At 33.7% G+C, this 12,991-nt stretch overlaps 1 protein-coding gene across 2 annotated transcripts in view; it reads left to right on the forward strand.

Moving 5' to 3' along the window:
- Nucleotides 1–12,991, forward strand: part of LOC145574673 (uncharacterized) — a 38,692-nt gene that overhangs the window by 12,605 nt on the left and 13,096 nt on the right. Inside the window, exons 16-24 of one of the 2 annotated variants that reach the window (XM_081632514.1) lie at nt 1,443–1,547; nt 1,628–1,732; nt 1,808–1,860; nt 1,954–2,017; nt 2,124–2,258; nt 5,811–5,923; nt 6,010–6,103; nt 6,777–6,996; nt 11,182–11,312. In XM_081632514.1, the coding sequence (XP_081488640.1) occupies nt 1,443–1,547; nt 1,628–1,732; nt 1,808–1,860; nt 1,954–2,017; nt 2,124–2,258; nt 5,811–5,923; nt 6,010–6,103; nt 6,777–6,996; nt 11,182–11,312 (1,020 nt within the window). The remainder of the gene's footprint in view (nt 1–1,442; nt 1,548–1,627; nt 1,733–1,807; nt 1,861–1,953; nt 2,018–2,123; nt 2,259–5,810; nt 5,924–6,009; nt 6,104–6,776; nt 6,997–11,181; nt 11,313–12,991) is intronic. The other variant, XM_081632515.1, reaches the window with a different exon arrangement.

Consider the following 12,991-nt stretch of genomic DNA (forward strand, 5'->3'; position numbering starts at 1 on the left):
ATGATTCTTGGTCTACTGTTACTGTGACTTTGTTTGTTTGAAACTTTTTTTTTTTTCTATACCATTTTTAAAGAACTGGTTCTGAAAAGTCTGCAGATTGCATGTTTGAAATTTAATATTCAGGTAAAAGCTGTGAAAGTTGAAGCCGTTTATTCTGTCACAAACTGTGTTACATATCACATTAATGAGTAACTAGCTTTACTTTTCCTCAAAAAAAAAAAAAAAAAAAACTTAAGAATATTATTTTTATTTATTTTTGTTAATTTTTAATTTTTAATCTTTTTTTTTTTCACTGATTTTTTCCTCAGCCGTGTACTAGGATGTTTCGTCTATTAAGTAGAATCCCCCGAATACCTGAAATAAAGATGATCATAGAGAATGAATTTTGTTTGATAGAATCCGTTTTTGGAACGTAGAATATAAGAGAAATTCAAATGTTATAACTCCAGTACGGACGTAAAAAAAAAAAGAAAAGGCAGTCACCAGCCACCCCAACCTAATTCATGATGCGCCCACCAACTTCTTGGCAAGATACTGACGGTTAAAAAGTAATGACCAATTTTCCCCCTTTTCCTGCTCCCTTCCATCTTTTAAGTGGCAGGATTCGAACCAAATTTTAATGTTCCATATTTTCGGCCTCCCATTGTCCCATCCTGTTTTTCAGCCGCACAAGTGTCACGGGTGCAGGTGGTTCAGTATTTTGGATTTTAACTTTACTACATCCTTAGCATTGTGACTTAATATTTTGTACTCATGTTGTTTTATCTTCTAAGTGCTACACTTCTCCAATTTGGAAACTTTATACTACTTTTAATTATCTCTCCTCCCTTGGTTCCCTACTCCCCTCTACTACAATTCTAATTATTTCTCTTCACTCAAAATCCCCACTCCTACCCTCTTTATTATTTTTCTCTTCTCACATCTTGTATTTTAGATAAACTATTAGCCCACTATCTAGTTGCATGTTAGTTTTTTAAACCTAAATAAGGCTCCCAAAGCCTTTTGCCCTCCCTAGTGTAGCACAGTAGTACTTTCTGAGACAGTGTAAAACAATTGAATATTCATTATGTCTGCAAGCTGATGAAAAGGAACTTAGGTTTCTGTGTAGTCTTGCTACCTTGTTAACAACGGGGATTTAATAGCTGGAGTAGATTTAGATTTCCAACACCGCCTTTGCAGGGTTTAAGTTTTCAACCTGATTTTTAGCAGGATACAGAATTTTTTGTTGGAAACTTGGTCCATTTTGTTAGATTTTTTTATTGGTACTTCTTTTTTGAATGCGAGTGGGAAGGTTATTATTTCTTCCATACTTTTATGTACATTAACTGCATGTAAAAGTTGAGAGAATTTTTGAGTCCTTGTGTGACTAATTTTGGTTCTTTTCCTATTAATTTATCTTACTTTTCAATGTAAAATAACCTTTAATTTTTTGCATGTTGAAGAGATATTCTGAAATTAGCAAGCAGAGGTTAGATCGTGCAATACTCATGTTTTTCCAGAATTTCCGAAAGTGTTATATTGGTGACCAGGCCATGCATTCGTCCAAGGTAACAATATCATATAATATGATTACCACACAATATTTTATTTCTAAAGTCGTGCTTGAGACTCTTATCTTTGGGTGCAGCAGTTATATGCTCGATTATCGGAGCTTCTAGGGCTTAATGATCATTTAGTTTTACTAAACGTCATTGTGAGCAAGATTGCAACAAATTTAAAATGTTATACAGAGGTGGGTCTTGATTGCTTATTTATTCTCAGTAGATTTATATATTCGTCTAACCTCTGCTTTTCTTCTTGTATGTAGAGTGAACAAGTTATTGATCATACATTGAGTCTGTTCTTGGAGCTGGCTTCTGGGTAAGTAATTATGTTAACCTAGATTGCTTTACAGCTTATTGTATAAGAAAAAACTAGAATAAGTAAACTGAGGTAGCCTTTGGTTGTTTGCAGTTATATGACTGGAAAGTTTCTTCTGAGGCTGGACACAGTCAAGTTCATTGTCGCAAACCACACGGTACTGTTTGTCTAATTTATTTGAATCTGTCATTTCCCTATTTTGTTAGCTGAGGAACTTAAGCTCTATAGTGGTTTTGACTCTATTTTTGACATTTTAATTTCAGAGGGATCACTTTCCATTTCTGGAAGAGCATAGGTGCTCTCGTAGCAGAACAACTTTTTATTATATAATTGGTTGGCTAATCTTTATGGAGGATAGCCCTGTAAAATTCAAGTCCTCAATGGAGCCTCTTCTAAAGGTATTCCTCTATATTTGGTGAGAAAAGTGATAAAAGAAGTGGACATAAGAATAGTTTTAGTTAAGCAGTTTATTTTAAAGTCAATAGAGCCTGATCTTCCTGAGTATATATGACATTTTTTATCCAGCCCTTCTGTCTAAGGATGCTGAATATGATCATTCTTCTATATTGGCCCTGGCGCAGTTACGTAAAGTAATGTTAAGGACGAAGTCCAGGAAATTTGTGATGGTATAGAGAAAGTTGACAAGGTTCTGTAGTCTGCTTCACTCGTTTCTTTCTGGTAGTTTACTCTATTTGACTTTTTCCACTTGCAAACTTACAAATTTAAAATAACAAAATCCATGTCTTTTAACTTTTTACAAGTAAAATTATAAAAATTTATTACTTCCTCCGTTTTGTTTAGTTGACAGTCCTTGACACCATTTAACTTTTGCATTATTCACAAACTATATTTTGACTAACTTTCATGATCTATAGCCATGATAAAGCATAGTCATGTGGGATCTTGTTTGTATTGTCCTAATGTATATTTTATTAATATCCACTTTTTATAATTTTACAATGTTTATAATTAGAGATATTGATCGTTAAAATTGTGCATTGACAAGCGTGATAATAGAATAGTGTCTACGAAAACAAAATGGAGGTAGTATGATTTTTATAAAAGTACATATCGATATGAATCTTACAAGATCTTTTTTTTTTTTTTTTTTTTTTTTTTTTTCCTGTAATATAAATCATAGAAAAGACGACCAAAACGGTATTGTATGTATAGTGTCAAAATGAAAAGTGAGTAAAATTGAAAATCCGGAGGTTGTATGGGAAATTAATATTCAAGTTTTGCATTAGTAAATATTTAGCTTAACATCTCGTTGGCTCTTAATTGATTCATCTATTTATTTTTCTTGAACAAATGAGCATACTTCTACCTGTTACATTACATAAAAGCTGTTGATTGATTCCTCTATCACTCCTTGTTGACAAACTTTGGATTTGTAACTACATCAATGACAACGGCTATGCTTTTGGTGTACGAAAAGGGTTATGATGTAGGCGAGGTTCGAATCTAGGTCTTAGGCATAACTTCCAAGAATACACTTACTAGGGTAGCTGATATCCACAATGATGGGGTTATGCAATTTGACTATAATGCCTATTTTTAAAGTCTTTGATCATTTCACTTTCACTATCATTCCTCTCTTTCTCTCTCTCATTCACATCATCTATGTCATGACATTATATTTTTACATCAAACTTTATTCTGTTCATGAACAATTTCAAAATTACTTATCCTCCTCTCTTCTACAACAAATTTTTCTTATTCTTTTTCTATTGAAAATATGCCAGTAGTGGTGCTTTGTTAAAACTCTACAAAAATATGACTCTTGATTGCTTTTTCTTTATATTTTTATCAATATCATTTTGGAGAAAATAACTTATTAAATCCGAACTAAAATTTAATAGTAGTTGATTCTTGCAAAAATGGAGGCATGATATGTACCAAGTACCATCCAATGGAATATATCAACCCATGAGATGATTTTATGTATTGGTTTGGTGCCATGAAATGATCTTTTTTTTCTCCCTAGTAAATCTCATGTGACGAGGTTAAAAAAAAAAAAAATGGGTGGTGATGCTCATAGTAATTACTCCCTTTGTCCACAAATAATTTTTTTTGTTACTTTATATGGAAAATTCTCCTCACCCAATTTTATGTGATTTGGGCTCTACCATAACTACCTCACTTTCTTTCTTCTTACAATATGTGTGATGTGGGTCCTTTGCTATATCTTTCTCCATTATTCATTATTTTTTTGGGTGAGCAAATAAGGTACCCGGTTTAAATAACCGGACCCGGAGTTGGTTGCGATCGAGTCCTAAAATTTGGAATCGGTATAACCGGTTGCTAAAAATTTGGAGTTGGCTTTGGAACCACTGGGTATTGGTTTTGGTTTTGGATACCTGGTTATATATACTCCCTCCGTGTTTTAATAAGTATTACAGTTTGACCAAACAAGCATGCCGAAACACGACTTTGACCGTTAATTTATCTAATCATATGTTAATAAAATCATAGGAAAATTGATATTATGAAAGTATACGTTATAACGAATCCAACAATGTATAATCAAGTCAAACCTATTATGTGAATAGTGAAAAAAGTCAAACTATAACACTTATTAAAACACGGAGGGAGTATATTTGTTGAAAAACAATACAAATTATAATATTTCTTTTTTTGTCTATTTCATTTTTAAGCTTTTGATACGTAAATTTGTTATATGCGTTAAGTTTGTTTGTTTTTTTTATTTAAAAAAAATTTATTTAATTTACCAAGCAGAGTTTGGTTAGTTGGAAAGTTTACATCTCACAACGAAGAGGTTGTGGGATCAAAGTGCCTATGAGAGGTTTCGACCACTAGGGCTCTTCTCCTTACCATCCCAAAAAAAGCTATTTTTTTTAAGTTTAATCATTTACTAACTATATACATTCAACACGTTTTGGTTTTTTCAATACATATATATTAATATGTGTCGGGTAACTGGGTAGTTAACCGGTTCCGGTTCCAAAAAACTAAGAATGGGAATGAAAACCTGTTGTAACCAGTTCCTTATTTTGATTACCTGTCCAGTTTTGGTTACGAACCTTCTGGTTCCTAATCCATTAATTCCTAACTTATCCAATTCTGAGTACCTAGAATTTTTGCTACCCCTAGCAATTTTCCACTATCAACCAAAAAACCTACACTGTAGCATATATTCTTAATATGCGTGCCCAAGCCTTAAAGGACAATGATTTGAAGACTGACGGAGTATATCATTGTACACTGGGTGATGTCAATTTAAAATATTTCTTTTTACCTTGGAAATATAAAATATTGTTGTATAGGTTTAAATGGATATTTTCAAAGTATAATACAATGTATATTTTCGAAGTGTAACTGTTCTATATAATTTTACTAATTAATATGCATACAAAAATTAACCGTCAAATGTGTGTTTCTACATCTAAAGAAGTTAGAATGGTATTGTGAAACAATGGTGGTATGTGTATGTCTTATGAATTGTGAGAGGGAAAAAAAATACGTAGACTAACTGGGAGAAATCTTATACATTATGGCAACATATTACGGGAAACTATAATATGTAAGGAACGGCAGTCAAAGATATGATAACATAACTGAATGTCATTGCACTAATGTTGTCCAAATCAAGCTTTTTAATCTTTGTTAATACACCAAAAATCGTTGTTAAATCGTTACGCATAGGAACATGAAAAATATTTGTGTTGTATTGCTTTTTTAGAGTCCAAACTGTTGCTTTTAGCTGACCCATCTTTGGGATTAAGGCTTCCGTTTGTATTGCTTTACCAATCAATATCTGGAGAAAAGCACACAGTTTGCTACGTATTTTAATCAAGATATGATTGTGAAGACTATACCAACTGTAAAAATGGGGTTTGTACGTGTTTTGTGTCTTTGTAAAGTGGCTCTTTAGCCTGGAGCAATTTAGGATTTAGTTCTGGTAATGTGATATGACTTGTATTTTGTAGGTTTTTGTTTCGTTGGAGTCAACTCCCGATACAATGTTTCGAAGTGATAATGTTAAGTACTCATTAATTGGACTGATGAGAGATCTCAGGGGAATTGCAATGGCCACCAACAGGTATCTTTTTCTAACAGATTATTGCTTATTTGCGATCCTAGTTCTGAGCTCGATTTTTATGATGAATTTTTCTTTGTTAACTTTAGTCGAAGAACTTATGGGCTCTTGTTCGATTGGTTGTATCCTTCAAGGATGCCACTCCTCTTGAGAGGCATTTCACATTGGGCTGACACTCCTGAGGTATGATATTCTCATAGTCCATTGAGGTATCTAGTATATAAATTATGGTAATGTAAAATAAGGGCTCTATGTTCTAATGTATAATGACTATAATCTGGAATTTTCTACTGTGAATGGATCTGCATTACTCTTTGCTTTTGTGTTTTGCCTTGTTAACTTAGAAATAAATTTTTAGCTAGGCCATTTCTTTTGGGTAACTGTGATGCTGATCTGGATCATATATTTTGATGCCTCATCGATAATGTTTTGATGAGAGTCATATTGAATCTTTATAAAATGTTTAACCTTTTTTAATTTGTTTATCCTCCCAACAGTAAATTGACTTGCAGAGCTGCGTTGTTGGGTAATAAAGATCATCTTCTCCTTTTTCTAGTGACTTTTTAGATCACTGCAAGGCTTACATTCTTCTTTAAGAATGCTTTTAGTGGTGACTGAGTGTTGGGCTAATCTTTGTGATTTCCTTGCAACCACGCATGTGTTTGTTGTCAAATTCTCTGTGTTTTCTCAACAAGAAAGGCTGAACATCGGAAACTCCTGTTTTCTTAATACATAATAGTCTTGTTGCTTAAAGAGTATTCTTCAAATTTTTTGTTTATTAATCTAATTTTGTTTTTAGGATTTTATCTAGATGAGTTAGTCTCATTAAAGTTAAAATCATGATTACTTTTTACAGGTTACAACCCCATTATTAAAATTCATGGCTGAATTTGTACTGAACAAGGCCCAGCGTTTGACTTTTGACTCTTCTTCTGCTAATGGAATACTACTTTTCCGGGAAGTAAGCAAATTAATAGTAGCATATGGCTCAAGGATATTATCTCTTCCTAATGCATCTGAAATCTATTCATTCAAGTACAAGGGCATATGGATTTGCTTAACTATACTGTCAAGAGGTGAGGGCATCAGTAATCCGCGTTTTAGCATTATTGTTGAAATTTACGTGCATGAGATAAGAAAGTGTGTGGTATTTTATTCGTATCCTCCTATTCCTTGACTTGATACTATTATAGTATATGATTTATTTTTTTAGTTATTCCTATAGGTCAACTCTTTGCATGAATTGGGATAGTGGTTATATTGTAAGTTGACCAATAAACTAAAAGCTAATGTGGATAATAAAAAAAAGTTTTAAAATATGGGAAAATTACTTAAAGAGGGTATAATTAGTGATTATGTTATATCCCGAAAATATATCTTTTCCGAAGTCAGACACAAGACCCATGGGATTGTGAAACATGGTTACTTGACTTTTAGGTTTTACAAGAGATGACACTAGAAATCGCAGACATGACTAAGAAGCCTAATAGATCCTACATGTCTCTAGGACTCCGATAACCTAAGTCAAAGAAAGGTGGATTTTTCTAATGCATAGAATATTTAAGGAAAAATTGTCAGAAACAACCTTGTAAAAGCTCGCGTTTGTTGGAAACAAACTTGTAAAATATTGTTGGCTAGTTCAGCCCTTAAACATTTTTTTTTTTGGGTCAAAGACGACCTAAGCATACTTTTTAACGTTAACTCTTTCTTTTCCGGCGCTGAATGGACATGGTTGGCACTTGACCTTGTTTTTTCCTAATTAGACCTCTTTTTACCAATCTTAACCCAAATCACCACCACTATCACCAATCCACCGCCATCACCATTACACCAAAAGTAATAAACAAGAATATCTCCTTATTCTCCATTTCAATTGTCAATCTTTGATTTTTTCTCATTATATCCAATTTCTTCATCTCAATTCAGAAAAAATTCATAGCACTCACCAATTCTCCATTCCTTTGCTTCCATTTTCTTTTCCCTCCACCCCACCAAGCTCCTCGTTACCATCTTCATTTCCACCTCCGATCCTGTTCTTCCTCATTGTGTTCTAAGTAACTCTTCCTCTACTTTAGATCCCTCAAAGTCCTCAAACCCCCACCTTCATAATCACTCCCCTTTGATACCCAAATTTTATATCCCGCCCCATCTTATCAAATGCTCCAACCCTTTCCATCCTCAATATCTCAAGACTCCTGAACTGAACTCCCCCTTCCTTATGATCTGCGTCCTCATTGTTCTTCGATTACATCAATTGAAAAAATTTAGGGAGAAAAACCTATTTTTCAACAACCCAATTTCATAAAAATTCAGAAATCTAAAGAAGGAAAAACACATTATCTTGGTCGAAAAATGATTAATTGATTTGTTCAAGATTTGAATTGCATAATTTAATAGCTTTTGGGGTAATTGAGCCTTCAAATTTGAGCCAAAGGAAGATTGTAATGGAGGAAGTGAAAGAGCATGGGTCTTTTGTGGGGGAATTTGGAGGAAAAAGGGGTGTAATTAGGAAAGAAATAAGATCACATGCCAAGCTTGCTCTAGTCAACACTGGAAAAGAGGGAGTCAATGTCGGAGGCTAAGGTCTTCTTTGACAAAAAAAATTTGTTTAAGGTCTGAACTTGCCAAAATAAGTTTTATAAGGTTGTTTTCTGACAAAGGGAGCTTATAAAAGTGCTTATGCATAAACTAATAAATCCCTATTTCAATGTCTTTTCAGGCACAAAACACATAAAAGAATATGCCCAGTCTCCATGCTGGGTTGTCATATTCGCAATTTGTCTTATCACTTAATCTATTAATGCCTTTGGGCTTTGGCTATACTCATTCAAAATTTTGCAAAAAGCGCTTATATAAGGAATTAAGGAGTGAAAAAGATAGATAAATCCCAACCTGGCGAACCATATCCTCGAACATCTACAATCTAGAAAGGGCATGCCTTTAACCAACCTTTTAGTAAGCTCGTTCAATATTCAGAGGATTTCATCTTAATTGTGAATTCCCAAAAAGAAAATAAAAAACCTTTTCTTAGTACACTTTAGGAAATCAATCTTCTTCCTAATGCCACTTTTAACTAAGCTAGCACATATTTGCCATGGATCCATGTGACATGCATTTGTATGGACTATAACTGTAAGTCCATGCACGGGATCTGGAAGTCTGAGTACCCTAAAGCCTTGAGAGTATCATTGCTGCTCTGATCACTTGATATAAAATGGGAGGTAGACATAAATTCCAGAACTGCAATAAATTCTTCCCTAGAGATTTTTTTCATGCTAGAGTTTTACTTTAGGCCTATGCACAGTTTAATTGTACAAGATGGTCTCTCACTTGTAAAGTGAGAAATAGCACTGGAATTGAATAGGATAAAGCCTTCCCAATGCTACCACTCTCAAAAACTCTCTCACATGATCCCTAGATTATTGTCGCCGATTCCTGAATGGCACCCAGACGTAGGTAAGCAGAAAATCAGGGTCTCTCAGGACGCTCACCCACTTTGGAACGAACACTCTTGGAGAAGAAGGCTGCAGAATGACCTTAGCAATATCACCATAAAGATCTAAGGGTAGTGAAAACTATTCACCTTCTGAAGTTTTTTTGAGACATAGTGTTGCCTCTGAATTGCTAATGAGAAACAGACACCATGTCTCAATACTTAAACCTCCCGACGCATCCTGCATCCTCTGCAAAAAGTTAATACAAAAGATGGCGATCAGAGGGTACAGAAAAAAAGGGGCTCAAACATCTGATACCCTAAGAATAGGTTCAACTGATGGCCATTCACCACAGAAAGCATGCTGATAAAATCAACCATGCATGCATTGTTTCCACTTGTTGTGAGCCCATCAACCCTTTAGGAAACAGTAACTCTCTCAACATACTTTCAATTCCTAGTTATGTAGATGTCTTACACGATTTGGTACATGGATGTATGTCTAGGTGTTGGAGGCATTTATCATCTATAAAATTTTCATATATCTGCCCTAAACTGCAGCATCGAGTGTCTTTAACTCCATATACAACTCTTAGTATCAAATGTTTATTATTTCACATGGAAATTTCTTTGTAACACAAGGTCATCACAATTCCTCCCCATTGAGTGATATTTAACATTATCATTTGACATTCATAACCTCTTACTATTCTGTCAGTTGTGTGTGTGTGATTCTACATCGTAACTATGTGACTCTTTTATAATGTATATGCCTTTTTTTTTTTTTATTCCCTGTTATCTCCCTTTTAAGTTTTTGTGGTTTTTCCATAAGAAAAAAAGTGTATGTGGCTCTGTTCAATTATATTCTTTGAAGAATTTGTGATTGTTTTGGACCGGTGACATGTATTCTAGATGTGCTTGTTGATTGTCCCTCTCACACTTAGTGAGCTATTTATCTAAATTGATTAAATGTGGACTATGGGCCTGTTCTCTTCAGCTTATTTTCAGTTCAACTCAACTCAGCTCCAATAAGTTCAGTTCAGTTCTTAATTTCCTTTTCTCAAAAAAATATTCAATTTAGTTCAGTTGAGCTCCAATAAGATAAGTTTAGTTCAGCTCAGTTCAGTTCAGTAAATTAGAACAGACCCTATGTCATGTTATTTTAATTAATTAGAGTATTAGACCCTTCATCCCTAAGAATGAGCTCCTTTCTTTTGATAGTGTATCTTTTGATTGTCTTTTTAATTACACAATGCATATACAATTGTAATTCACTATTGTTTATATTGATACATTTTTAGCTAATACTTTCCCTGTTCCCCTAATATTGCAACATGGGGAAGGGGCACGAATTTTAAGAAGAGGAGAGAGATTGAGAGGAATAAAGATAGAGATCCATGTGATGAGGAGAGAGAAAGAGAGACAACATGTGCAAATAGGGAAATGTTCCGATATTTGTGAAACCTTCTAAAATGATATTTGTTGCAACATCTGTGCAACAGGGGAAGTAATTGCTGAATACCAAATAAGATAATCATTGTAAGACAGAGGTAGCATTATCTTCCCTAATTTCTGTAAAAAGAATATTTAAGGAAAATTGTGGCACTCTGCATTGGTAGCGATTGTCAAATTAAAATTTGTGGCACTCTATGAATATCAGTAAACAGTGATTTTAATCTAGAAAAGAAAACGAGGGTATTAACAACTGAACTACTTGTTTATTTTATTCTGAATGATATAACTTTTCTAATAGGTTCTTCCTGCATGTGAAAATTCTGTGGGCATGTTCACGTCTTGATTAATGCTGTTAATTCTTTTTTCACTGTAGCTCTTGGTGGAAACTATGTCAATTTTGGTGTATTTGAACTTTATGGCGATAGAGCTCTTGCTGATGCCCTTGACATGGCTCTGAAGATGACATTATCGATCCCTTTGGGGGACATCTTGGTGTTTCGTAAGGTATGTAATGCTCTACATGATTACATGTGCTGTTATCTCTGTATTAAATTCCATTGTTCTGGTCTATCTACAATAATAGCTGCTGTGAACATAACGGGTAAAGAGTACCAACCTGTAACATAAGGAAGATATTTTATATAGGGAGTATAAATTTTCTGTGAACTAGCTCAAATATTACACCTATTCCATCAAATATTATCAGAAAATTTCCCTCTTTAACCTCCGTTTATAGTCGAAAAGAAGAAAATAACGGTTTTTGAACGGATTATCTTTTTTCTGTTGATGGATTGTGCTGCTACTATTTCCAGTCCTCTATGTAAATAACCCCCTTGAATCTCAGCCAAATGCATCTTCATCATCTAAAGTACACCTATAAATTTTTCTTGGATAGTTGGATGTGCAATAGAAATGGCTCTAGAATCTTTTGTAGTACCTTGCTATCCTAAATTGAACTGTTGAACCAAAAACTGAGAATTTGTAACAGAAGAGCCCTACTTAATTAAACTGATTCTTCTTATTAAAATCTGTTTTCAATAAGCAGCATTGTTTGCAGTTATAAACCTGTTGTCTTGTTTCTCACTGCCCTCCATAGTAGGACTTAGGAGGTGCATAGTTACTCCAGCTAAACTTTAGGTGATTAGTAATGAATTTCTTTTGCACTGTAGGTGATGGATTTGAATTTTGTATGTTGCAGTAGGGTAATCTCCATTTGGCTATTTCTCATTTATTTGTGTCTTTTGTATGTGAATGTTTTAAAAGTGAAAAAGAAAAACAGGGCTGCAATTACCTCATTAAAACAGTGGAAACTTGTATCCTTAGAAAAAAAAAAAATTACGGTATGTAGTAGAACTGTAGAAGCGACAGTGTAACCGACTGAAATTATTACATGTAATACACTGAGATTACTGCTAATTTACTCATGAAAATAACAGGAAAATTGAGAGAAAAAGATTGATTATTTGATTAAAAGGTTTGAGCTTTTTACAAACTAGCAACTTTAGGTAGCAAATCTACGAGGTAGCTTAAGACTACTACTCTCCTAATAGTGACTTGAGGTCACAACTCTCCTAAGTGTTCTCTCAAAAATCTGCCTACCTTGTCCTTTCACTCTCTCTCTATATATAAACTAATTTCAAAGACCATGACTACTTGTATTGCCCTTCTTTAGGTTTGTCTATTACAGGTGTGATGTTGTGCATTGTTGATGTCATTTTATCTACTTCCTCCATTTCTTTTTAGTTGCATCACTTAAATAATTGCGGACTCCTAGGCAATTTTTGGAGATGAGAGAGATAAAGAGAAAGAAAAATATAGAGCCATGTGATAGGAGAGTGATAGAGATAGTTTATTAATTAAAAAGGAAAGTGATTTATCTATATTGAAAGTTCCTTTTTTAGAAAGTGATGCATTTACAGAATAACAGGGGAACTATATAATTTCTAGATTGATTTTTTTTTTTTTTTTTTTTTTAATTGTACTTGAAAATATAGTCATAGCTTTTATCATATATTCATATGATGTTTGAAGAATTACGATGGTTATAATTATTATGGTTATTGAATTATGAGTCTAAAGTATTTATGTTGTCTTTATTCATTAGTATCAATATAAATAGGCAAATACTAACGAACGCTCTGGGAGCGTTGGATAATCTAGTTAAAAGTAAAAAGATTAAATTA

Source organism: Chenopodium album, chromosome 13 (genome assembly GCF_948465745.1).
Source record: "Chenopodium album chromosome 13, dcCheAlbu1.1, whole genome shotgun sequence".
In the NCBI taxonomy this organism is placed as follows: domain Eukaryota; kingdom Viridiplantae; phylum Streptophyta; class Magnoliopsida; order Caryophyllales; family Amaranthaceae; genus Chenopodium; species Chenopodium album.